The 27,194-nt window shown below is 38.0% G+C and overlaps 2 protein-coding genes across 3 annotated transcripts in view; both read right to left on the bottom strand.

Moving 5' to 3' along the window:
• LOC113139643 (arf-GAP with coiled-coil, ANK repeat and PH domain-containing protein 2) overlaps positions 1-10,164 on the bottom strand; it is a 45,489-nt gene extending 35,325 nt beyond the window's left edge. Inside the window, exon 1 of one of the 2 annotated variants that reach the window (XM_026322970.2) lies at positions 9,735-10,164. In XM_026322970.2, coding sequence (XP_026178755.1) covers positions 9,735-9,787 — 53 coding nt within the window. In that variant the 5' untranslated portion in view covers positions 9,788-10,164. The remainder of the gene's footprint in view (positions 1-9,734) is intronic. The other variant, XM_026322971.1, reaches the window with a different exon arrangement.
• Positions 10,165-11,835: 1,671 nt separating this feature from the next.
• Positions 11,836-26,326, bottom strand: ppp1r2 (protein phosphatase 1, regulatory (inhibitor) subunit 2). Its single transcript, XM_026323638.1, has 6 exons — positions 25,966-26,326; positions 18,313-18,420; positions 17,680-17,763; positions 16,010-16,104; positions 14,535-14,720; positions 11,836-14,111 (listed from the first exon to the last, which is right to left on the bottom strand). Exons 1-6 carry the CDS (start codon positions 26,094-26,096, stop codon positions 14,092-14,094), a joined length of 624 nt encoding a protein of 207 aa, XP_026179423.1. The 5' UTR covers positions 26,097-26,326; the 3' UTR covers positions 11,836-14,091.
• Between the last annotated feature and the right edge of the window lie 868 nt (positions 26,327-27,194).

Genomic DNA, 27,194 nt, shown 5'->3' with positions numbered 1-27,194 from the left:
AGACATTTAACATGGTCAAAAGCTAAAGAGCATTTTACAAGCTCTGTTTTTCTTTGTCAGCTGCTACAGGCAAAGTCAATTTCTTTGCTGAGAGGCTCCAGTCTCTGACTTCAAGAGGATTTGGCCTATTGTTATACTTTTCACTGGCCACTTTGCTAGTACAAATGCAGTGATTACAAAAGAGTAGTAAGTACAGACCTCCAACTGGTTCACCAACATTACCTGAAGGAAGGGTCAAAGCCTTCACAGAGCAACATGGCCTACATTAAGGGGACAGGGTAATTACACTGATATCTACACAAATCCCAGAAAAATAATAGCTAATCAAACAAAAATAAAAGTCCAGGTATGCTAATTATTGTTTGTATTATTACAAATACATACCATAAACAATTCTGCATAATTTAAAGCTGGGAACCCACTGAATGACTATTTAAAAACAACTGCACAGCTTTCTCGAAGCCACTTCAAAGTTTTCTTTGGACCAGAACGAAGCAATGCATGGGAAGTATGTATGATGCACTCAGAAACAACCGCTGCTCTGTCCTTGACACAACCTGCTTCAGTGTTGTTGCTCTGGGGCATCTCTCGGATGTCAGTGTGTTTAAATGAGCAAATTGAAGGCGGGTGACCTGGAAAAGGTCAGACATGTTTAGCTATCTTTCCCTTGGAAGAAACCGTTTAGAAAAATTAGTCCTGGAAATATAACTCATCTTTTGTGAATAACTCAGTTGGCCCCATTCTATGCAACCACAAGAACATGAGTATTTCCTTCTAATCTTTAAAGTAAAGCCTGCAGGGTGAACTTGTGAAAGTGCTAACAGAGGATAAGGAAAGGAGGAGCCCTGGCAAAATGAAAAACTGGGCCATTGCCTCACAGCTCTGACCTTGGAGCATGCCCAACCTGAGTCTGGATAATGAGCAGAAGAAGAAAGCAGAGAGCAGACAGCTAAAACACAAACCTTTTATTAAATATATGAAGATATGGAGTGACGGCATTTTTTAATTACATTTTTGTTGGCTGTGAGATTATGTGCTCCTGAACTTTCGTGTTCATTTTGTCAGCAACAGCCTCCTTTGTTTTATTTCATTTAATAACAATCAAAACTATATAAAGAAGTTCTCATAAAAAGTCACTGCATGAATTTTATGGTAACCATGATTTTTACAGCAGAAATGCTAGTATTCCATGCTTCATATTTGGTATCAGCGAGTACTCAAATATAAGTACTTGTACACAGAACGGCTGCACAACTCTGGGTAAAATACTAATCCTGACTTTTTTTCAGAATTGAAAAACAACTTTCTCTCAAATGTTCTCTATTATTTTGCATAATGTCAAATGTACATAATCTTGTAATGTACCTACATAATCTTTACAAGATTGCTGTTATTGTACATAACAGGGTTGGAAAATTTTGTTTCATCTTCCTCTTCTTTTAGGAAGGCTCTTCTCGAGGATCTCTTTTTACCACACCAAACCCATTGTATTAGTTTTTGTTCTTCCCATGTACAGCTAGTTACATGATGTAACTAGAGCCCGACTGATATGGGTTTTTTGGGGCCGATGCCGATACTGATATTAAGTAAAGAAAAAAAGTTAAAAAAAAAAAACAAAAAACTGATATATATCCGCCGATATTATTTATGTGTATATTATAGTACAGTACCAGTGAGAATGAGATTGCAGGAATCTGAAATGTGACTGAGACTGAAAAACAATTACTCTAGTAACCGCAGTACTCAGCATTAAAAAAAAAAAAACATAAGCTTTAGGTCAGTGATATTTTTTGGAGTAAAGAAACCAAAGAGTGTGCTGATGACCATGACAAATCATTTTCATGCTCTGTGTTAGTCAGGGCTCAGATTATCTCAAATCTTGCAGAAAACTGGTAACTGTAAAATAAATGATTTAGACTTCCCATGTTTCCTAAACTGTAAGAAAACCAATTTCATCTACTTGTAATAAACAAATCAAAGAGTAAATGTGTAGCCTCGTGTTTTTCGTATTAAACACACTTCCATATTCTGAATATACAATGTTATCAAAACACTGCATTATGGTGTCAAATATGCTTGTATCTCTCAACACCCCACACACTGCGATAAAGCAGAGTGGATGATAAGCAGACAGTCTGGATGATGCAGGTAGCAAAAATGATTCTGGTGAAAAATTTGATATGTGGTACCTGCAAAGTAAAAATAAATAGCTGTTGCCAGTGCAGAGAGGAGAACGTGCCATCTATGGACGATCTCATCACACTAAAGCCCAGTCCATCAGCCCAAACAGAGGCCATATGGCATTTTTAAGATCACGTTTTTTGTTTTGTAGCAGCATTATTATTGCACCTTTTTCAAATCAGAGCAGTGTTTTACTGTGATCATACAAATTTTATTGCTCAGCCTGCTACAGCATATAGCAGCTATAGCTTTTCTGTATTTGATTTATTAAGGCTAATTGAATTACAAATAGACAGTTGCTTCATAAGGACATGATTTGGACAGAATTTTATGGACCTCTCACCCATCAAGAAATTTGGTGTGAATATACACTTCACTTCCTGTACTATTTATTTTCTGTGATACTGATACCAAACACTGTAGTGTGCCACTGGGACATGGTGCATCTAGGTATTCCTTTACAGCCAGTTTTTCAAAAGCAATGAGTATAATGGTTATTATATTCAGTTTATTATCATACAGATCTAAAGAAAGAAGCAAACAATGAAAACAACAAAAATCAGTATAATTAAATGCTTAAAAATAAAGCAATGATCAAAATAGTTGCCGATTAATTTTCTGTTAACTTAATCAAGTACTTACTTCAGCTCTAAACTCGTGTTGTCAATTCTGTTCAAGGTCTTATTAAGCAACTATCAAGTAAGAATCCACTCACTATCTTTGTGCTCTCTATCTCTCTGTTCTCTCTCTTTCTGTACCTTCTGCAGGTGTCCCTGGTCCTGGAGCTGTATATCGCTGATGTGCAGTTACTGGCCCCACCAACCTGCAGTGTCTATTTGTTGTTTGTTGCTGTTCTTTTCTCTCTCCTCTATCCACTCACCCCAACCGGTCGAGGCAGATGGCCACCCAAACTGAGCCCGGTTCTGCTGGAGGTTTTTTTCTTCCGTTAAAGGGAGTTTTTGCCTCTCCACAGTCGCCAAGTGCTGCTCATAAGGGATTTGTTGGTTTTTTTTGTTTTTTGTAAGGTGCCTTGAGATGATTGTATTGTGATTTGGCGCTATACAAATAAAATTGAATTGATGCAATAATGCAATAATTTCTAGATCCGCCACTGTCCAGAGTTCATGTGAGCAGCTTCAAGTTATATTTGCTGTGACTACAGTGTGTGGTTTTAGGCAGAGAACAATCACATGCACGACATTTGTGACCTTTACAGCCAAGAAAGGACTCTTCCTCTATGACAAAGCTACAGTGGTAAGAGTAAATTCCAGCAGAAAAGTAAAAGGAAATGGCAACATATCATTACTAGCATTTTCACTACATGAAACAATATAAATTCAGGATCTAAGACATGCTGCTTTAAGTGCTGTCTGGGTGTAAGGGTGAAGCTGGGGCTAAATAAAGAGACATGTGCGGTATTGAACCAGACTACAGCTCATGAAAAAGAAAAAAATAAAACCCTGCCTTGTTAACCACATCAGTGAGAAAGAGGCTAGTTCAGCAGCACTGAGAAAACGTTTGGGCCCAACTTCTCTTCAAACTGACCAAGATCATGCAAAGAGACACTGAGTATATAAGAGTATTTATTCGCCTAGCAGAACTCCATAATACTAAAAATCAAATAAAGAACCAATCTGCTTCAATTTTATTGGTCTGATAAAATAATCTTGTGATTGTACCATAGATATGTATTATAATTGGTTCAAAATGAGGTCTGCAACTGATTCTTTTTATCATTGGTTAGTCGGTTGATTATTTTCTATAGTGAATTGAACCAATTTATCTCTTAGCAAAATGCCAACAAAAGTTAAAGTCACGTTTTCAACTGCCTTGTTTAGTCTGACAAACAGTCCAAAAAAGATATTCAATTTTGACATAACAGAAAAGGAAGCACACAATCTCTTAAGTCAGAGACAAGATCTGACCCTTTTCTTTACAAATGTCTGACTTTCTTTTCTTTAAAAACCATTGTTTTATTAATTGTTTATTAACCATTGTTTTATCCAATTATCCTTCAGTCTGTCTGACTAATCTCTGACGTAGGTCTAATCCCACAATTTCTCTTAAACCACCACTACCCTACATTTTTATGCTGTTTTTTTTTATTTTTTTTATTTAACATCTTCAAATTACTTATTACAGTACATTTAATCAACAGTCAAAAGCTCAAATAGCAAAATTAGGCTTTTTCGCTTGATAAATTACTTGAATGATTAACTTCATCCAGAAAGTAAAAGTATTTTATATATCAGGACTAATCAATCAAACATGGAAGCTCACTGAGGCACCACAGGTAAAAAAAAAAGAAAAGAAAGAAAGAAAGACAGAGCCCACAGTGTTGGCACCAACTACAATTTGTGTAATCGTGTTGGTGCACTTACTTTCAGTAAACATCCAAATAAAAATTGTGTTATTTTTGCTGTAAGTGAACATTTTCACAATGGGAACACTAACAAACCAGAAACAGAAAGCGTTTCTGTTTTAGTTGCCCCCCACCTGTCAGAGGCCTAACTTTGGAATAATACGTAAAAACGGAAACACCTAATTCTTTTGTAGTGATTCAATGGCTATAATCGAAAACACAGCGTACTCCCTCCCTGGCACTGTGTGGCTGATGGCAGCGGGCCAATAGACTGTGTGCACTCTACAGGCAGCAATGAAGTAGGTGAACAGGTTTGTCATTCATGTTGCCAACACAGTAGAGTCTTCTGTCAGCCTGTGGCATAGGCCTTAGTACTTCAAAGACATAAGCTGACCCTCAAACACCATCTGCTCATTGCATATTTAATTGACCACCTCTTTAGAAGAGGTTTTCTAATACAGATGTACTCTAGGACTGCCTGGTTTGAAATCTGTTTCCACAGTAAAACAATATATGAACTGCTGTATAATGAGCAATGTCATGAATCAAAATGAATCTGCATTTTTGGATGACAACCTAGTTCCTCCTCCTCAGTAGTCGGAGTCAGAGATGCTGTTCTTGTCAGTTCTTGAAAACAGAATCACTGAGTTATGGACTGTTGAACCAAAAAGTAATAAGAAGGTACTCTGGTTGGCAAGAATGTTTGCTTAATTAATGCATTTATACAAATTTATGTCATTTCACACACACAAAAAAAAATATCAGGTTACTGAGGTAGCAACTGGCAGATAACCATCATGTTGAGTATCTGCCAGTATACTATAGTTATATTTTCATCCATGATACAGATACAAACAGCAGCTAGCCCAAAGCAGGCCTATTTCAAAATTACTATGTCTAATCCACTTAGATATGTCTGACAGTTAAATAGCTCTGCATTACAACTTTGCTTTGATGTTTTCTAATTATACTTTGTATAATATCCCACAACATTTTGTCCTTTCTTCTTCTCTCTGGAGCTTCACCCATAAGTAAAATTTTTTATACATAAACATATATTTATATATGAAGAAGATCATATACGGTGCTTGTTTAGTTATTTTAAATTTACATTTTGGTCCCTGTAAAGAAATCTGATGAGTAAATATAAACGGTTTATTCAACTGATCAGAAAATGACAGTGTTGGTAGAGATAATTCAATGCTTTGGATCTGGTTCTGTGGATGGAAATGTAAAGAATAGCGTGAGCTTCTGTGCTTTGACGTAGATCCTGTCATTGTTAAAGAGCAGCACAGCAGTGATTTGGAGGGGGGATGTCGCTCTGGTAAAAACCCACCATTAAACGCACGAGCTGCAACAAAATCAACAAGATGAGGTCATTTACTTACAGATAAACAATCTTTGGGAAATTCTGCCTTGTGTTGTAATGAATGAAAAAACAGTAAGTGTATGTCATTAGTTTTCCTACGCAACATACAAGTTGCAGGAAGGGAATGCAAACTGATGAGAAGGTGGGAGTCATAGCTGCAGCATTTTCACTATCTACAGTGAAAATGCTGGAGAGAGACTATGATGAAAAGGTTCAGATGTAGACATATTAAAATTATTTATTCAGTCGAAAACTTTACACATGATGAGCAATGTTAAACAGTAGTCAGTACTTTAGAAATTAGCTAGAAATTACTACAAACCACTTTTGATAATCTATCAGTATTTCCTGAATGAACTGATTAATCATTTAGGCATATATTTCAGAAATTGCTTAAAAATTCTCTTACAATTTCCAAGGTTTCATGAAGACCTCTTCAAATGTTTGTTTTAACACTTAAAGATAACCCATTTGTGTTCATATTAAAAACTTGAAAAGTCCTTGTACATAAGCTTGGTGTTTTTGCTGGAACAAACATTATTAGTTTTTAGCAGTAAACTAATCAGCTATGAGGTTTTTTTTAGCTCTTTTTAAAGCTGTGACAACTCTAACTGTACTCTTAAAAGTTGCAAAACAGGTTTATTATCATTATATCTTTTTTCCCTGTGTTGCCCAAGACTTACTGAAATACAACTGTGTTTACCAGTATGATTACAGCAAGAGTAAGTCAGTCCTCCCAATTCATTAGCTGCTAATTGACTTTGATATTAACCACTAAAAGGAAATGAACCAATGCTCAATTAAATCAAACTGCAACAAACCCTGCATGCTAACAAGCCTGAAGCACAACTCCCAAGGGAAACTATTATGGGTAAATGGCAGTATGAGCCCTCCTCATCAGCCTCTGTGTTCTGTATTAGAGTACACTAGCTGTGATCTGCTGGCTCCACAGCTGCTGTCAGTGACTCAGGGGAAACTGCAAGTGTTCCTGTTCAACTAGTGACTTCATTTCATGGCACTTAGCCAAGTGCAGGACAGTAAAACCAACTTCCAGGCAGTTCATGTTTACCACGTGTATATACTTTTAATATAAATGAGTCCAGCTGCACAGAGCAAAGTCTTTGTCAACTGGTTGAAACCAAACCAACTATCATTATTATTATTATTATCATTGTCATTAACAAACTATTAGTACAAACAACACAGCAAGTTTAATATGAACAATACATTGTAGATATTACCTTTAATTGGGACCTTGCAAGACAGAAAGACGCATTAATGATTTTCAGTTCGTTTCACTATATATGTGGGGATAAAGGCCACGGGAATTTTCATCTCTCATACTTGAAGAGGAGCCAGGAAGGCCTTTGAGTTTTATGTCTATTCTCTAGCGGAAAACTAGGCTGCTAGGGTTTAATGCCAAAATACAGAATTTTTGCACTAGTGCGTCTTTGCTCGGAGCTGAAAGCATGGTTTATGACCAAAGACAGCTTCCAAACTAAAATGAGAATGAGATTTAAAAAAAATAAAATGTGGTGTGTGCCAAATTACCACTTAAAAACAACCCTCTACACATTTGGGGGCTCCATATTCTCTGGCACAAAGTTAAAAGCAAACACCAAAATGGAAACAGATGTTGAGCAAGTGAGAGCTGCTCCAAGCTGGTGTATATTCCATGTTTTTATCCATTCTCTCTTCCTCTCCCGCTCTGTCTTCCTCCCTGGCCAAACATAACGAGAGGGGGTTGGAAAAATTAGAGTAAAATTATGGTGGTCAAAGTGGAAAACTGCTGTGAAAATTTCTGATCAGTCCCAACCCATCAGGACAAATCTACAGGGAACTTAAAAGTCAGGAAAACATTGACAGATAACACCTATAGGCCAAAGGTCAGCAAAAATAAAACTGAGACAGGGTTGTGCTTAACTGTAACACCTAGATACAGTGGGTCGTAGCAAGTGGCTTCCTGTCAGATAAAAGAAACTGAGCAGAGATTCCAGTTCTCATAATGATACTCAGATAGTGCAGAGAGATGGCATTTCAAATCAATGAATTAATTTTGGACTGAAAGACTCTGTCTGAAACTGAAACCTGTAACCAGAGTCTGTTCACCATGAACTGTCTGTGGTTCAGCTGAAGGAGCTTCCCCACCTTGTACAATAAAACCTCACTGCCATAGCCACATCAAACCATCTGCGGTGACTGGACGCTCGTTCTTCCCCACAATCTATCAAAGATCAGTGAACACATGACGATGGCAGAAGGAAAGAAAGGAAGTTCATAGACCAGTCAGCACACACCAGTTGAAATAACAGACAACTACTTTGGTAATCAATTAATTCTTTCAATACTTTTTCCAGCCAAAACTGACAAGTATACCCTGGTCCCAACTACTTAAATGGCAGGAGCTAAAACTATCCTTTTCCTGTATATAGAAACAATGTGTGGGTTATTTTCAACTATTTTTGGCCTTTTTGTAGATCAAACTATTAATCAATAATGAAAGTGGCTTCAAATAACACAACTGACTGAGATGCCTTATTCAGACCCTGTAATGTGAGCCTAAAGGAAATGCTCTGATTTAAAAAAAAAAAGCTCCATTCTTCTGCAAACAACTTTCTAACATCTGTTCCTTGTTTTTGTGAGAGAGGATATTACAACAGCAGAAGAGGGAGCAGGGACTGTGGGAGGAAAGAGGGAGGAGCTTTCTCAAATCTTTGATAAACACAAATTGAGCGAGGAGGAAGTTGAGATCAAACATCCCATTCTACACAACTTTCAGGACTTGAAAAAGTGAAAAAGAGAGGTTGTTGGTTATTATATCAGAAGGGGACTCTGCTGCCACGAAATCATCACATGAACAGCCACTACCTGACAAAATCACTTAAGCTCATTTAAACTTTGACATGGACCCAAGCAACACTCAGAGGTCCAACTAAATACCAGTGACTGAACCAATGAAAATAGGAGATGGCGAGCTTTAGGACATACTACCTCATGTGACTGGTATGAGAAAAAGGCTCCCTGCCAGTAAAATTGCAACAAGGATATTTATTTTAAGTTAGGTAAGAATGTATGACATACTCTGGTATGTGCTGCACAATGAAAATGAAAGCTGGTGAGTTTGAACACTGCAGTGCACTCAAAGATGTGATGACAGTTACTTGATCAGGTAAATTGTCCTACACTCTCATAATGAATGCTTCCATTTTAAACAATAGGCAATGAGGGCTACTGGCACAGACCTTAAATTCCCCCATTCATATGTAATATTTATTTCCACCTTTTCATAATTTATATACAGACAACAGGGAGTTGAACAGTCAGTTAGTAGCTTATTGGTTAACATCCCTGCAGTCTAATATAACAGATCTGCAATAAACTATCCATTCATAAAAGGGATCATACCCACTGTTTTTTGTTCAAGCTGTTTTAGAGAGGAGGCTTTGTTTTAGTTTTTTAGTCTCATTCAAACAAATGAGCTGGACAAAATAATAGAAACACCAGTAAACACTGGACAGTATCACCTTCACCAAGGACTGTTTATTTGAGTAGTAGTTTTAAATTATATCTACCTAATGAACTAGAGACAACTGGTGTGTGTGTGTGTGTGTGTGTTCACTCTGGTCATCGAGTTTATGTTTGGTTTTCAAGCCCCCTCAAGCTGCCGCCCCAGCTTTAGGGACGAAAATAGAAAAGTAAAAGGCAGCTTGCTCCTCGCTGCTGATTAGCTCAGGTTAGCAAGGAGCTGACTGGATATTTTTCCTTGTGATAAATAAATTACCAATAAACGGAGGTGGGGGAAGCTTGATTTTCAGCACTCACCTGAACCGCGGGGAGTCCTTCAAACATTCCTCGAAATCCACAGTTATCTTCATTTTGCCGCAGTGAGAAAACCCGCAGACCTGCGCTCTCTTTGATTAAACACAGTAATCCAGGCTGAGTCTTTCTGGCTAATTAGCTTGTTTGCTATCGTTTACGATCCCGCACCCGCTGAGTCCACTGTCACTGCTCTCTGCTAGCCAGCTAGCCTCAGAGGCTAGCAGCTACGGTTGAAAAGTCACAGCAACGCAAACATAAACGACTGTACGCTGAAGGTATGATTGCCGAAAACGCCACAAAAGTATTTGAGAGGCAGCGGTCAGTGCTGAGAGAAGGAAGTACTGTCCGATCGCCTGTTAGGTCATAGCACCCAGTGGGAGAGGAGCTTTTCTTCGACGCACATACTACAGCCTCCCTCAAAGATCGTCTACACTAGTAGGAGAGGAATTCCCACTTCTGCGACTCGATAATACAAAAAAACTGGCAACTCATTCAGTGATATATTCTAAAGTGGTTTATCAGGGATGGGTTCCCCACCAAAACCACGAAACATGGCTCTCAACATCGTAATCCTTAACTGGACAAAGTATTAGTATAAACAATGGTGATTGTATTCTTGCAATCAGGTAAACCGAGGACTAAACCAAGGCACAAGTGATCCATCTGTCTGCTACTACAACATCTTTGTCAGTTGACTGGAGTTTCCTGATCCTTTGGATTTACGGTGGACGCTTCTTCCTCATTTCTTGCTGCAGTGCGTGCATACACTCTTGTTTTTATTAAACAATCATTACTCAAACGCGAGTTCTGCAAGTGCTAAAACGTTAACAAGACGAATGCGTTAAGAGCCTGTTATTTTGTCAGACAGTTCTCCGTAAACACACACCAGATCAAACATGCGGAATAATCCTTGCACCAACACAGCCCCCTGCTTTATCTCATTAGAATTACTAGAAACCCAAAGGGGACGGCATGTATTACACAGCATCGACATCTAGTGGTAAAAGAAAGACGCTGTCGTACCAATTTACATGACTATTGTACATGACTATTGCTATAAGGCAGACTTCAAGAACACCTCAGGGTTTCAAGTAAAATGTCATGTATTTAAAAAAAAAAACTACATAATCAATAGGTATTGTCAGAAATGTACTTCAAGTAACAAAACTAAACATACTCATTATGCAAAGTGGATGTTGTGTAAGTGTAAACAGCATTGCATGTATGATGTTCAGCAAAATGTCACAACATAGAAGAACTGATAACTGATGTACTTTTCTGCAGTACATTATGCACCTATTAGTCTTTTTTTAAAACTATCCCTATTCCCTTTTAGTATTAACCATATGGTAACTTGTCTTTGAAACAAAAAGGGTTAAAAGAATCATAACATAAAGACTGTGGTCAGTGGGCTTATGATAGAGGTATTAATCAGTGTCAGGAATATCAGATCTTTTGCATCATTTTAGGTATCTCATATTCCGTCCATCCACCATCCACACCCGCTTATTCCTATTTAGGGACACAGGGATCTGCTGGAACCGATCTCACTTCTTTGGGTGAAAAGCAGGGGTACAACCTTGACAGGTCACCAGTCCATCACAGGGTATCTCATATTTGCAAATAAAATTAAGCCAAAACAGACACTAATTCCTAATAACATTTGTTTAATGATAGGAGAAACAAAACATAATATACACACTCTGAATATTAAGAACATGCAAAATGGAAATACAAAATAAAAGGTAGGGATTTTAAGATCCACATCGTTTTGAGAAAGACACACAGTGCAGAGTCGTGGGATTGCTTAACAGTCTATCTTAGTGAACAAACCAAACAGGGCCAAAATGATGCAAAAACAAAAAGCTGGACAGAAAACAGTAACATGGAGCACAGCCTGTTCATTTTACACAAATACATAAGAGGCACATTTGACAGGTAATAACCACCTACAGGGTGATGTCAGTAATTTTGTGGACGATCTTGTCCTTCTGTTTTAAAATGCAAGATAAAACAGGTATCAGTAGATATCTTTTCTATTTGTTTACAAATTAAGCGACAAAATAGCAGACAACAGTGGTGTCAAAATCTAGATTTTCAGACATATTCCCGTTTCTCAACAATCGTGTGATAACTGAATGGTAAATGAACTGATGTTTTGTCTTCTCGGTATATTGAGTTTCTGTCAGTCATTGGGGGGAAAAAAAGCCACCAAAAACTAAACTACCTGGGGGGAAAAAAACTGCAAAGAGATGTTTGCAGAAGTCATACTGTTACTGTCATACAAAACTCAACACTTCCCATCACAGCAATGAATTAAAGGGTCAGAAGAAAATGAAGAGGTCACAACATATGACATACTCGGGGTTCCTACATACATTTCAAGTTACACTCTTCTTTAGAATTCAGCTCTTCATTGCATTATCAAATAAAGTCGTGGAGAACGTAGCAGAGGATCATTCTCTACATAGTCAACATCACCTTTAAACATGCAATGTAAGTGGCATCAGGGTCCATGACTTTGTTTCTCAATACTCCATCAAACCAACATTTTCTTAAGACATTCTTGACACTTGTAGGAACCACAAAGAGTACAAAAATCCTTGAAACACCTACAATAATCCTTAGTGGTTTATCTCCACCATCTTCTTTAACTGAAGTCAGTAGCATCAACAACTTTCTCTCAACATTCCCAAGCTGCATCAAACAAGACACTTAAGTAGATCCGACATTAAATTAAGCATTGTGTCATGAAGTCAAGTGAGAAGTGAAACAAAATAAATGATTGTACCTTTCTCACAATAATTTACTCACAGATCCTGTCTGATAAAGATCATATGATAAGTCACACAAATTATCTAAGCGAGAGCACAGTGAGAGCTGATTTCTTTGTCAGATCTACATAAGAGCCTGCTGCTTAAAGCTGTAACTTATTAAAAGATGAGTAATTTGTTTTACAAGACATTGTCCTGTTTATCAGTAGCACATGCTATACCTCAGATATGGGACTTCAGTCTGTCTCCTACTGTCCCTCCGACTAACTTAGAGAACTTAAATGTTTTATATATCACTATTGTTAGCAGGATAACACATTTGCTCAGAACAATTACAAATAAATTCCTGGCTTGTACTGCAATCTTCTTTCACACAATTCTCTCGTTCAGGAGAAAAAAAAATACTAATATATTTTTTTAGAAAGTAGTTTTTTACCTACAAAAAAAGTGCTCCAAAAGACAACCTGTGTGTCAAATTTCAGTGGATTTGATTAAGGACTTCAGTCTGGTTTAGGAGGTATACATGTTTGTAAAGTTGCCAGAATTTAAAAACAGATTTGGTATGATGTTCTTTCTGGTAAAGAGCAAACTAAGTATAGTCAAAGTCAGCAAGGTGTCAATATAATACTTACAATCTATTGTTCAACTTGATTTCAAGCAAAAAAACATACAGTTGACTGCAAGGATCATAGTGAGACACTTTAGTGTACACGCCTTAGTTAACAGTATGTGTTGTTGGTTACATGTTGTCAAATTTGGTTTTTTTTTTTTTTTATTACAAACTTTAAATTGTTTATATGCCATGTTGTCTTTACTAAGAGAAAGTGATCTATAGTCTCTAAATTATCATTATTTAATTCCACCATTATGCCAATATGAAGTGAAGTAACAGTAATCTAATGACACAACATTATCAGGTAAGCCATATAACTGTTAATGAGGATGTGGATAACAAGTTAAATGATCATCATTTTGTCCAACTTTTAATCACAAAATTACTAAATTGTGGAAATGAAACAGAACAGAGTGCTGGGTCACAAAGAAAACCAAAAGCAAAAGCTATCTGAAGTGCACCCAGCCAAAATGCTATTGTCATATCTCAGATACACATTTAATGAGGCTGTGGGGTCTCACCTGGCTTCCTCCAGGGCTGACATACTGGCTTTGTGGCCTGCAGAGGAACTGTGTAGCAGCTAGCTCCTAGTTATTTGTTAGCATTGTTTCTTTATATATTTAAAGGCCTCAATCCTCCTTTCAGGGTCAGAATCACATATTCTTCAGCCCAGAGGAAGTGGGAGGTGGAAGTTCTTGGCAACAGGTGAAGGGTAAGGGGGGAACAACAGTCTTCATTTGTGTGTTGTACTCACTTCTTGAAGTTAAAACCAGTGTGTTTGAAGGTTATACTGCACAGTTCTAAGTAATAATAGAGATGAATAGGTGACCAAAAGATTATTGGCTGTTGAGAGTTTTAATGGGTGGTGAAGCGGTGTCTGCTGCATTGCCCAGCACTGAAACACAGAGCGCAGTGTCAATGTCTGTCTGGATTATGAGCCGACACATGGCTGAAGGTGGGACAGAGGCCTCATCTACGAGTCCAGAGAATCAGCTGGAGAACAAACAGGAAATAGATTAGAAAGATAGAAATGGAAATATTTCTCTCATTTATTTGGTGTTCTTCACACTTTTTGCTGTACTTTGTACAGGAGTTAGTGGAGATTGCAGAAGTTGTTGACTAAAAATAGGTTACATCCCCTCCAAAAACTCCAACAGAGCTTGACATAAATCACTCATAACATTTCCTGATGCACATCTGTTCTACAAGGCAAGATAAACAGCAGTCGGCTATAATGATATCCAGGCTGACAGCGTCCCTCAATGCACAAGGTCTTTTTTTCTATCCAGTTCAAAATATTCTGCAGTTGTATCATACCATTATGCTTCTCTTCAGGAACTGAAAAACATGTTTGACAGGAAACTGTCCAAATTATTTATCCAGCTGAGCACAGGGATACAGTCCCTCTCTCCTTACCTTCCTGTGGTGGGTCAACATTTATCTCCTCTGCCTCCTCTCTCGGCTCTTCTGTGTCATCCCTCATCTCTTCATCCTCATCTTCATCATCTTCTAGTTCACTAGCTATGAGTTGGCGAGCCAGCTTGATGTTCAGGCCCTCATTGTAGTGCATCTTCCTCATCATTTGAAAATGCTTCTTTTTGGCTGCAGGGGAAGTTAAATTGCTTTAATTTCCCAAAAGGAATTAATACCCAGAAAATTTAGGGTGGTTAATTGTACAGCTAGCACATTACAGCCTTAGTGTTAAAAATAATGGCTCAACTTTGTGATCATGGATCACACAAGGGTTGCTTAGTGCAACCTTTTCCTGCTCCCATCCTTCCATTACTAATAAATGGAGCCTCGTTGCAAATGGGACACAGTGGGGTAACGAATGAGGCTTATTTTAGTAAAAAAAAATAATATAAAAATGTGTTTGCTGCAAAATGAATGGTAACTGCATTGAAATAAGGCTGGAAAATGTGCTTGTGTCTCTAAATGAAAGGGTCATTACAGTCTGGCACTGCATTACCTTCTTTAGGCAGTTGGTGCAATGGATATGAACACACATCTGATTGAATACAAAAATGTTTATGGATGTTTCATTTAAAATCTTTCTAAAGAATTATTTAATAAACATAAATACTAGACTAGTGCTTAACCTACTTTTTAACAATTTTTTAAAAATCATAGTGAAAGGTATATTTATTTGTCTGAAGAAACATTAATGCTTACTTAAAAGTAAACTATTCCATAACATTGTTTTAACAAAGAAATAGAACTTAAACATTGAGACACACAGTCATGTTTCATCTGTGTCATGCAATGCTTACAAGAACAAGCTCAGAGTATTCTCTTTAATCAGCAAAATAAAATCTGCTTGTCTTTATCTGCAGCTCTAAAACTGGTGTTAAAATGTTCATGTTGGTGGCACAAGTTGGCTTGTCTACAACTGTTAAAAACTGCTGTAGCTGCAGCTCATCAGCTGGACTGCACCAATAAGCTTGCAGCTTCAAGACTGTTCTCTCGCTTTTAACTGCATAATTCATATGAATATAAACTAAGAAAAGTTAAACAACAGTTAAAAGCATGCTGACACTGTGTGTGTGTGTGTGTGTGTGTGTGTGTGTGTGTCTTGACAGAAGTCAGCAAAAGGTCAAATCCACACACAACATTCGAGCACTTTCCCAGACTGATCCCACTCTACCAGCACTTGACTGTGGAGTGTCACTCTGCATTTAATCACCCTCACAGCTGCAGAGGACACTGTTAAAATAAAGACATGAAATGTAGGACACATTTACCAACATTAGATAAAACACTTACCATAAATACATACATACACCTCCCTCTTTCAGCTGTTGAGCCATAACAGTACTGCTTAATTTTGAAACAATAACTTTAAAAATAAAGATGCTGGTAGGTGTGGATGGGAGAAGAATTTCTATGTTTACCTTGTTCTTCAGGAGTCAGCTCCTCTTCCTCCTCCTCACTGCTCTCCTCTTCTTCCTTCATGAAGTGAGGCTCTGAAGCCTCTGCTGCAACCAGCCTTTAAAGCAGAAGGAAACAGAGAGAAAGGAAGATATGGGAAATTTAAATTTACTCTCTATGTAGTGTTCTCCAATTTGCTTTTCCTTTGTAGTACCTTAACCATAAGCACGACCAACGAGAAATAGGAAATTAGCAATAGTCCCTCCTCAGGTCTGTGACGGAGAGATTAATAAGCTCCTAAAAAGGCTTACTATAGAGAAACAAACATGGGAGGAACACAGATGGAGCGATATTAGACAAGAGGGTGAAGAGAGTAGGCACATCGAGCGTGTGTGTGTGAGCAGTCGAGCATGAGACAAAAATAACAAGAGTTACTATCCCCATCTGTCACACTCACAAAGAGCTTTAACAGCAGAGGGCAAAATGAATAATGGTTTATGACCTGAAGGATGGTTGTGAATCAGTGCAACTGCCCCAGGGAAACTCCAATATACTGTACTACTGCTCTCCAACAAACTGGCCTGTTTCACTCAATTTCCTTATAGTTTTAAAAATGCACCAATAGTGGTATCAGATATTCAGGTTGGGTGGGATCAGATACACAAGACAGGAAAGCAGACAGAAAGTGTAAGTGAAGTGAATTAGACAAATAAAGCACAGTTGGATAAGTGAGTGAGTGGAGGCTGAAAAGATAAGAGCAACAGCAAAAGAGCAGCTGTTGTGCAGTTTGGTGGGTTTAGTGCAAAACAATGGAAGGCACTCTGTCAGGAAGTAAACAAAGGCAGCTAATTGACTCACAAGCCCGTAGCTAATCATCATGCTCTCTGTGCAGCATACACTCAAACAAGCTTGCATCACTGCATCAGTGCACTCATGTAAGCAAATCGGCCCACAGGAAATACACTTCTCAGGCTCCCAGAACCACAATAAAGACAGGTCTGAGTGACAGATGCATATTTATTAACACAACAAAGACTCAGTGTCACTCTCCAGCTTCACTTGCCCACAGTGCGTAGAAGTTATTATTATACAGTGCGCTCCCATGCTTTAGTTTGTGAATACAGGACACATTTGGTAAGATTTACAGGTTGAAGCAATATCACAGTGACTTTAAATCAAAACAAAACAGACTTTGTTGTTGCATTGCATTGTTGGTCTATTAGTGGGCAGCCATTGCTGCGGTGCAGCAGTTGGGGGTTCAGTGCCTTGCTCAAGGGTCTCATCTCAATCATGGTATTGAAGGTGGAGAGAGCACTGGCTTTACACTCTGCCCCACTCACAATTCCTGCCGGTCCTGAGACTCGAACCCGCAACTTTCAAGTGCAACTCTCTATCCATTAGGCCACAACTGCCCCCATTAGGCTACGACTGCCCCCGTTTCAACAATATTGTTGCAACTTCTGTAGCACTCCAGTCTTTTAAAGTGTTGTGAAAATGTTGCTTACATGGCTTACCCGAGCTACACCGGAGAGCACATAAGATTTTTCACCCTTATTTATACAATGTAGAAATGCAATATACTGTTTCAGCAACTACAAGAAATCAAAAATCAAAGGTAGCAATCATTCCTCCATTTTTTTGCTTGTCTTTTCAATTTCTCTCTACCTCTCCTCCATTTACATTTTATTCTTACTTTGATGCCAGGTCGTCAGGAGCAACTCCACTGTGGCCATCCGAGTCACTCAGTGCCCCTTCATCATCATCATCCCCCACCATCCTGAAAGAGAAAAATAAATGAATAAAGATAACCAGAAATGAAGCCCTGGAGGGATGACTGGGAAGGAAAGGAAATATAGACAGAAACAAAAGCAGATATTCACATAGACAAGTTGATGGAGGGAATAAAAGGTGGAGATAGGAGAGGAAAGGGCACCATGAATTGAGAACGAAGAAGTTTGCGCTAAGGGTGACCTTCTCTTCAGTACCCTGACATATTGGATTACAAACTCCCAAGACAGCCCTCTAACACAAACACACACACGACTAACTCCTATACACTGGCACTGATCAGAACTGTAAACAGGCTATGCAGTCATCTCAGGGTAAATTTTGTAGTGTTACATATGTATTCTCAATAGAAATGTTTTTCAGCACAGACTTTTAGCATAGAGTTATGTAATTTTGCAAGTCTGGTAAATGAATGTCTTCAATCTTTTAATCTAAAATATAGGATTTTAAGTATTTTCAAAACTGGTCAAACAACAACTAATTCAAAACCGTATAATCAATAGAAACAGAAATTGAAATTTAGCCTGAAGCCTCTGACCTGTTGTAAGGAGTGCTGGGTTCATCTATCTTCATCAGGCCGTAGTCTTTGTCAGCTGGATGGTATGTGGCCAAGATGTTCATCTCATCCCATTTCTGGGATTTTTTGCTGCAAAAGGAAAAAAAAAAAAAAAATCAGTGGGCTGTAAATAAGAGCCAAATGGACAGACACTCAATACAGACAGCTGTGCACCAGCTATCCACCCAACACCACATCCTACAGACTCCAGGGAAAACAGAAACCAAATTTAATCTGGGACTGAATGTGCCCCAGTTTTTCAATCAGACAACATTATTTTGGGGAAAATGTTGCCGGTACCAGTTAGGAATTGGCATAGTATATGTTTTTGTGTCAAGGTAATCCATCAGGGATGCATATAAGGGAATAAGTTAGGGCTGTGCAATTAATCGAATTTTGATTCCAATTTCGGGTCTCAACGATCACAATTGGTATGAGCAATTGGTAATTGTTTTGTATTTGTTTTTGTATTTGTTTTAAGGAAATGTTTTGTTCAATAAATGCAACCTATTTCCAGAGTTGAGTAATCATATAAAATAATTGTGCTGTCAATAATGACCAAAATAACCATGATTATGATTTTTTCCATAATTGAGCATGACTGACAGCTAAGCCAGATCAACTGTGAGTGGCCAGAACTTAAACAGCATTCTAATATCATACAACTTTTTTTCACAGTTTTTTTTCCCCCCCCAATCTCCCTGCAAACCACCTGCCCCAAATTCCCAAAGTGGTTCAGTTCTCATCTTGGGAATAAGGTTGCCACCTCTCCATTAGAGCTTTTGGTTCTCCATTACACTAATCCTTGCTGCCCTATCAAATACTTAGACAAAATGAACAGAAAGGAAGACTAAATCTGCACTGAATGAGAAATTTAACTTGAGAGGATAGAGATGTGCCATTACAGCTCAGAGCAAGAGGAGACACTTCTTTTTACTTACCTTATCCCAAAACCATGCATTTTGTTACTTTGTATTTAAAATCTTTCTGAGGTTTAATATCACTTGATTTCTGGAGTTAGCAGAATGTTTACTCAGCTTGTCCCATTTAAAATCATATCTAAAAAACTTAAAGTCACAAATCCAGGTGCTCCTGGGAGTTATCTGGCTTAGGTTAAATCACCTCTGCTTGCTCTGGCGTAACCTGCTAAAGTGCGGTACATCAAGTCTGACCTTGTTCACGGAACAAAAGGTCGGCTATCATGGAAAACAGGCAGGGGTTGGGAGACAGGAAAGAGATGCTAAATCCAGTGCCTGCTGTCACAAACCTGCAGTGGTCAACTACGTCACTCTGTCCAAACAGACCTGTGACATAAAGGCTTTGCAAACAGCCATAGAGGGCATAAAATGTCCTCTCTGTCAGACAATTAGGGGTGTCCTGCACCACTACACTACCTGCAGGAAACAGGAGACAATCCATTAGGCTGTGGATGGTGAGCCAAGTTGATTTCCCTGGATGCTACAGTCACTCTGGCAGCTTACTTTGGCATTTAGCTTTACTTAAGGAGCTTGCACAGACCGAAACATGGGGATGAAAAGGGAGATGCATATTCAGTTGTGCTCATAAATGTACATACCCCTGGCACAATTTGAGAAATATTGGCCATTTTTTTAAAATATAAATGATTATGAGAAATTTCCAAGTATAATCAAAATACTTCTCAAATTGTGCCAAGGAAATGTACATTTATGAGCACAACTGTATACACATAATGCAGACTTATGTGTAACTTGACAGTGGAAAACTATCCTGCAGGTAAAACACTGAATTCTTTGAAAGGTTTGCACTAAAGATAGACAAGGCAGGAGACTGCCATGAATAAGGATCAGCAAGGTTATGTTTAAGTAAGTTGACACAAAATTACACAACAATGAGCTACTGAGCTTCCTGCAGCAGCAGTGTGGCCATCATCATTTGAGAAACCACTGTGTAAACACATAAGTACACAAGCCTGTATGTTTCTTTATGTACATCAAAATGCGCACAGTGATCATGATACAATAATTCAGATTTTTTAAAAAGTATCTATACCCTGACACACACTATAGTGTGTAACTTGACAGTGGATTACAGTGCTAGGTGCTATTAAGCCTGTAGTGCTTGACTCTGCCGTGTTTGTAGTTACACAACACAGCAACCAAGCCTATTCTATTTCCACCAAACTGCTGTTGTCCTTAAATTCACTTCTTCCCACTCACTCATTCACAGCAAATCACCACAAAAACTGCAACTGCCTCTGCAAAAGCAAAAAAAAAAACAAAAAACAAAAAAGCAGACAGCATAAACTACTTGCACACACTAAACATAGCACTGTATCTTTTATGTGATGATGAGTATCTCTCAGGGGTGGTCAACAGCTGGCGACATAACACTTCAGGAAAACTCATTAAACAGAGTGAGTCATCACTGAGAGTTGAGCTGTGCTATCAGGTAGCATAGTCAGAAGGGAGTGGGGCAAGGTCCAGCCCTGTGCTCTGCACCACAGCCTGCAGCGACCAAACAGTAGCAGCAACAAACCCTAGTTTTACAGTGGAGACAGTGGCTGGTTGGTGCCACAGACAATATCAAACCAAAAGTTGAAGGGTTAGGAAATTAGAACCAGGTATAGAGGAAATGGTCATCAGTTTTACCTGTGCCCCTTTTCCAGTCAATGTGAATGTGAATGTTGTATTACTGTATGTTTAAAGAAGGAAAACATATTCCTCTACTTCCCTAAAATTTGTTAATGCAGATTTTACAAGTTATTTTTATTTAGTGATGGGACAATTGCCCATGTTTTTCATGACAGTGATTTAATCTTTTTGATGGCTTGCCTAGATATATATTTTGATTTTACTTGACAAATCATTTCCTGTTTCAAACGTTCTAGCTAATACTGCAGTTTTAGTATATACCTAATACAAACACAAATCAGTGTTCCTAGTTTTTCTTTCCCACAATCAGCTGTAACACAGTAAAAAGATAAGGCAAATTTTTGATAGACAGCCAACTAGATTTAGGCCTGAAACAGTTTTAAGCCGTTGTCATCTGTCCAGACTTTTTCAGAAAAAGTGCATTAGAGGTGAAGCGGAGTAATTTGGAGGGATGAAAACTGTGGTTAGGGCAAGACCACAAAGTGGAGAAATGCAATGTCCTCCAGAAAATATTCAGCAGCTTTGAAATTAGTGTTAAGTAAAGTGAATCTAAATCTTTACATAGCCACAAGGCCAAGAAACTATACGGCTAAAATCATTTATGATTGTAAAAGTAAAGATTAGAGTAATTTTTTTACCAGTTCCAGTATCAAAAATACATCAGAAAATAAAGATGGCTATAATGTGAGTTTTATCCGTTCCAGGCATTCCTTGTCATTAGAGGTATAGGTGATATAACTAACTGTACCCACAGCTAACTTGCACAAAAGAAAATACATGTTGTGAGTGGTATTTCACTTTAAGGAAAGTCAGAGATTCACAGCCTGCCAGTCAAACTGAATGCCGTACAGCTACAACAAGGCTTGCAAGGAGATGAAGGAGAGACTGAGTTTCATGAAAGCATCTATGAATTATATATCACTGGGTGTGAGGCTCATACATCACTGTTAATTAAATAATAGTCAGTGAAGGGATAACAAAGTGTGAGAGAGTTTGAAGATAATGAGTGCCTGTGTAATGAACACTTCCAATGTCATCCAGGTTTTATTTTTTCTTATCACTACTTTGGTTAGCAAAAGCCCACAGTTATCTTGTATGTTCAATGGCCCATCAGAAATTTGTGAGGGGGTGACTGAATTGTTTCAACTTGGACAGGTAGTAGAGCAAATGAAAAATGGGTGGTATCTGTTAAGAGTTCCGCATATACCAGCGATCGGAGTAGGAAGGCAGTGTGATATGATATACACAACTGAAGCTGATAAGTTAGAAAACTTGTTAGGGCTGTTGTCAAGCTCAATGTTAACAGTGCTGTCCTTAATGGTAGTTAAAAGCCTATCAATCTTTTTTTCAATGAAAAACCACTTGAAGTGAATTTGTACATGCATGGGTCCTGAGTTTTTGAGGCCTGCCAAATTTTTAGTATACTGGATAAAGGTTGACACTGGGGAGTCATCATTTAGGCACAGTAGGTCAAAAAAGGCAACAACATTGATATAAGATTCAAGAAAAAAAAATTACATGTAAGATGCTAAAAGTTAATTGGTTAAAAATAAGATCTATACATGCTTAAAAATTCTTACAGAAAAAGTGTCGGTATAGGAGTATGTACAGATGTGTATGTATATTTGCTTTAAACACAGCTGGATATGGTGGTACAGCTCAGAAAGAACATGTTCTCACCTGTGCAAATTTGGTGCTGAGATCCTTCCAGAAAGCTCATTTTGTTCTACTCTACTTATTCATAACTCAAAAAGAGACTATTTTTGTATCAACACAGAAAAAGCTTGAATCACTGCTGGGAATGAAATTCACTAATAACTGCCATCCCTCAATGGCCTAATTTCTCACGCGCAGCACAGAGAGGACTGCTGCTAATGTCTAAACTACTGGCATGGGAGAAGCAGGGAGAACAAATTCAACATTTGACTTTGATAACTCAAGACCAGCTGATTACCTTCAAAGTAACTAGCAGGAGATACAGAGAATATAATAATGAAGCTGATAAAATTTAGATTTTGATTTATATACTAAAAAAATATAATACATCTGTTGATTGAGCTGTTGATCTGTTGAATACTTGATTATAAACTCTGAAGAATAACTATGATTTTCCTATGATTTGTATTACTAATCAATAATTTTCATGAATGTCTTTTAATATGATTAGAGTGTAAGAGTCAACTGATGATACTGCACACCCCAAAGCAACAGTAGGCAGAGTCTCTGGCAACATTTGGCAGGTGGGTGGTGTTCACAGCCTAACTGTGAATCAGACAGAATTCAATTTAAGTCTTAGAAGCCTTCATATGTTTGCCTATTTATGTTTTTAGACTTAATCACTAAGACATATTTTAAGCCCTGCTTGTTGGCAACTTGTTTGAAATAATACTTTCATTTTTAATATTTTCCAGCTTTTGTTTTTATGGTAGACTGGCAGATATGATTTGCAATGATTTTCCTTGCTCAAAGGAATTGTAAAATGCTCAAATCCTGATGGAATTTGAGGCAGAAATGCATGAGGTAGTATGCTACACTGACCTACAGCCTTTTTTGCCTCGGGTATTTTACTTAATTAATTTGCTCAATCAAGAAGTGTGCTGTCAGATGACATACAAAGCTAAAGATATCCAACGTTTTTTTAGTTAGTTTTTTTTTCAATAGTATATAGGGACACAGCTAAAGAAAAAACCTAAAAAAATGTACTTGGATTTAACCTAGATTAAACAGATGCAAACTATTTCTAAGAGGAGACAATTATAACATTTTACAATCAAAAGAAATACATGATTTTCTTTCTGAATAGCTCATTTAAAAGCACAGTCTTGTTCACGTATAATACCACCAGTGCTAAAATTTTACTACATTGGCAATGACACAACCTAACTCAACAGCATCACTCTGGGAACTCAGTATATCTAGAGTTTCCTAGGACTGGGAAGAGACAGTTGGCTATGGGTGAGAGCAACACTGAACTGACTTAACATGGATTGGTCATCTGGGTCGTTATGTCTCGCTGCCATCATGAAAGTGTCGGAGACAGCGACATCAATGCATAGGAAAAAGCAAGGCCCCTAGAGAGAAGCCAACTTCAAACTCTTGTCACCACGACCCCTAGGCTTAGCAGCTATTACAAAAAAGAACATCTGATTTAGCAGTCCCAGATAAGTTTTTACAATTTGCATATCAGTCAGCAGACTATTACAGAGGCTAGTCATGCCAATTTATTTGCACCTTATTGCTCTCGACCTCATTCAAGTTATCCTGACTGCCATCGAACACCTTGGATATTTTAGTCGGGTGTCCTCTACTGTGAACAGTTGAATGAGCCAAACGGTTGCCCTCGCCAGTTTTTCAGGATGGCAGTAACACCGAGCAATGTGAAATGTCTGCTGACAAAACTAATACGTGACTGGACTAGAGGGCAACAGAGATGTGCTCAGAAATCAGGGGATTTGAGAAGTGTTATGATGATAAAGCTGAACATTGAACAGCAGTCTTAAATGGCCAAAAGTGAACTAAAGTGAACTTTAATGCTGCTCTTTGCACAATTACTTTGGTATTTGAACAATTAATATTATTAGCACTGTCACATAGTATAAAATTGCAATGAAACCCCCCAGCCCTTTTAAACTTGGGATTTTTTTTATTTTTATTTACATGCTTCTTATATATCTTGTAGTTTTTGTTCTTAGCATTGCACTAGTAACTTCTGGTCAGTTCTCACATTATTCTGTGTATACTGACTATATGTGAGATATACAGTGTGCAATCTACAACCTGTTTTTGTGTTACTCTCTCTATTGCTGCTGGATAGCTGGAATTTCCTTTCGGATCAATAAAGTATCTACCTACCTAAAGAAGAGGTAGACTTTTTAGAGGCTCTTTTATCATAGATTGCTGCCTCCTTTGATTGGAGTGGTGCTTCATTGCGAGCACATGCCTTCAGCACAGCTGTCAGTGTCAGACGTAACATCAAGTGCTGGCAGGAGATATAACTGGGGATACACCAAGCTCGACTTTGTCTACTCACTGGTTTACATTTAAATGAATCATACATTGTACGATTTTAGGTTAAAGCTTAAGCAACACCATAACATTTATTTTGAGATTTTTAGGTAGTGTTATATATAAATGCCTTAGATCTTAACCACTCTAACATGACTTATAGAAGACAACGTACCATATGCTGTTTACTAAATTACTACAGAAAACAGGTTACTGGGAAAATATGCCACAGATTTTAATGTTCCTGTAGAATCTACTGCTTCTCTTTGTCATATAAAATAGCAACAGAATATCTCTGCGTACAAAATGATTAAGTGAGTGAAGAAATCAGCAGATTAATCAATAAGGAACAATGTGCATACATACACTGGGCTAGCACTGTTTATCTCTGTACACATTTCAGAAAGCATAAATTCAATCAGTGTGTGGTGGCATTACTCAGAGATTAAACATGCTCACAAATTGATGTGGGGTGTTCAGCAAATACTGTAACTTACTAACAAGGGCATGTAAAAACTTTCCTTAAGTGGCCATAATCTTTCATTTCATGGTCAAAAAGGCTGTGAAGGAAACAATGCTTAAATCATATTAATTCAACATAGGTTTATTCATATAAAAGAGTATGACTTGTGTTTATATTGGTGATGATTTAACTTATTATGTTAGTGACTGCATGAAGATTGTCATTATTGGTGTTACTGGTGTACAACCATATATCTACCTCCAAGCAAACCTCTCTAACTGCAGGACGTAAACGTTAGCTCATGATTAAACACCCTATAAAGGAAGGTTGGGGGGAAAAAAAACATACGACAGTCTCAAGAAATGCCCACAAACTTGTGCGAAAGACAGCACATACTGGTGGCTAACATTAACTAGGAACCAAAGTGCTGATTTAGCTTGGCAGGGGAAGTATCGACAGTTAGAGGCTAACAAGTGTTTAGCTAGCTAATGTCACCCGACTACCAACCTCACGACAGCTGAGCACAAAACTTACTGTTGGTCATCGTCCGGGAGTCCGTGGGCCTGTTCGGTGGTTTCCCTTGGCACGTCGTTGGGTAGAGATTTGACGTTTGTCCCGGTGTTCTTGTTTTTCAGGATGCCTTTTATCGGCCGGAGAGCTGCCATTCCCACACGCTGACTATCACACCGGCTAGTTGCTTCAGCTACTCCCTTCAACTGGCTTTCTGCTATTTTTGCGGTTCAGTCTTAAAAAACCGGTTGAGTTTTAAACATGTGCCCCGTCATAACTTAATTCTCTTCCTTAAACTCAGGAGAAACCTACTCGGGATTTGACGTACACAAGCCTTTCAGCATGTCTACTCTTCGGCTGTTCATTGACTGGCGGGGCAACAGCACTACTAGCGGGCTATGACTAAAGTATCGCGAGATTTCTGAAACGCAATTTTATCCCATCCTGTAAACATTAAAAATGCTGCCTTTCTGTGCTCGGAATTTTCCAAGTCAACAACTATATTTGGTGATGTTACACTCAAAACATACTACTTAAAATGGACCCTTGTTCCACAGTTACATAAGGAAAAATGGCAGAAGAGAGGAATGTATGAATCTAATCATTCTCAACTGAAGCAATGTCAGTTACTGATGATGGTGGCACAGCTGGACCACAGCTGGATCAGATGTCAGCTTGTGGGTGTGAGCTCAATATGTCGTGGAGTTTCTATTTGCACAGATATTATGAGATAGTCCTACTATGCAAATAATAATACCTTACTACCAGCAGAGCGGTGTAGTGATGTCCTAGAACATAACAACAGTGACAACAGGTGCACAAATGAACAGGGCTTTAATATTTTATCACTATTTGCATCTATACTTATTAATATTATGTTTGCAAATTCTTTCTATAATTATTAAAGTTATAACAGAAAACTGGTAATTTGTAGAAAAGCTTTGCTAACATTTACAGAATGCACTTTGGAAAGTATACATTATGTCCTTTACATTGTTTATGCAAGTGCCTGAAAACATATATTTAGGTAGCATTACAATTACATCAGGTGATAGGTGACCTGAGGTACAGTAATTTTGTGTAATCAGAGGAATGACAAAAATTACAGGCAGCTGTAAGCATAACATTTATGCAGCGATAGGCTGTAAAAAAAAAAAAGAAAAAAAGAAGAATAAGGGATAAGGAGGTCATGTGATTTAGGAATAGAGCTACAGTAAATTGTGCATCTCTTAATCTAAGCAAAACAAATAAAC

The sequence above is a fragment of the Mastacembelus armatus genome, chromosome 4, assembly GCF_900324485.2.
Source record: "Mastacembelus armatus chromosome 4, fMasArm1.2, whole genome shotgun sequence".
Taxonomy (NCBI): domain Eukaryota; kingdom Metazoa; phylum Chordata; class Actinopteri; order Synbranchiformes; family Mastacembelidae; genus Mastacembelus; species Mastacembelus armatus.
Note: the sequence above shows the minus strand (reverse complement) of the source record. Positions and strands in the feature narration are given on the sequence as shown.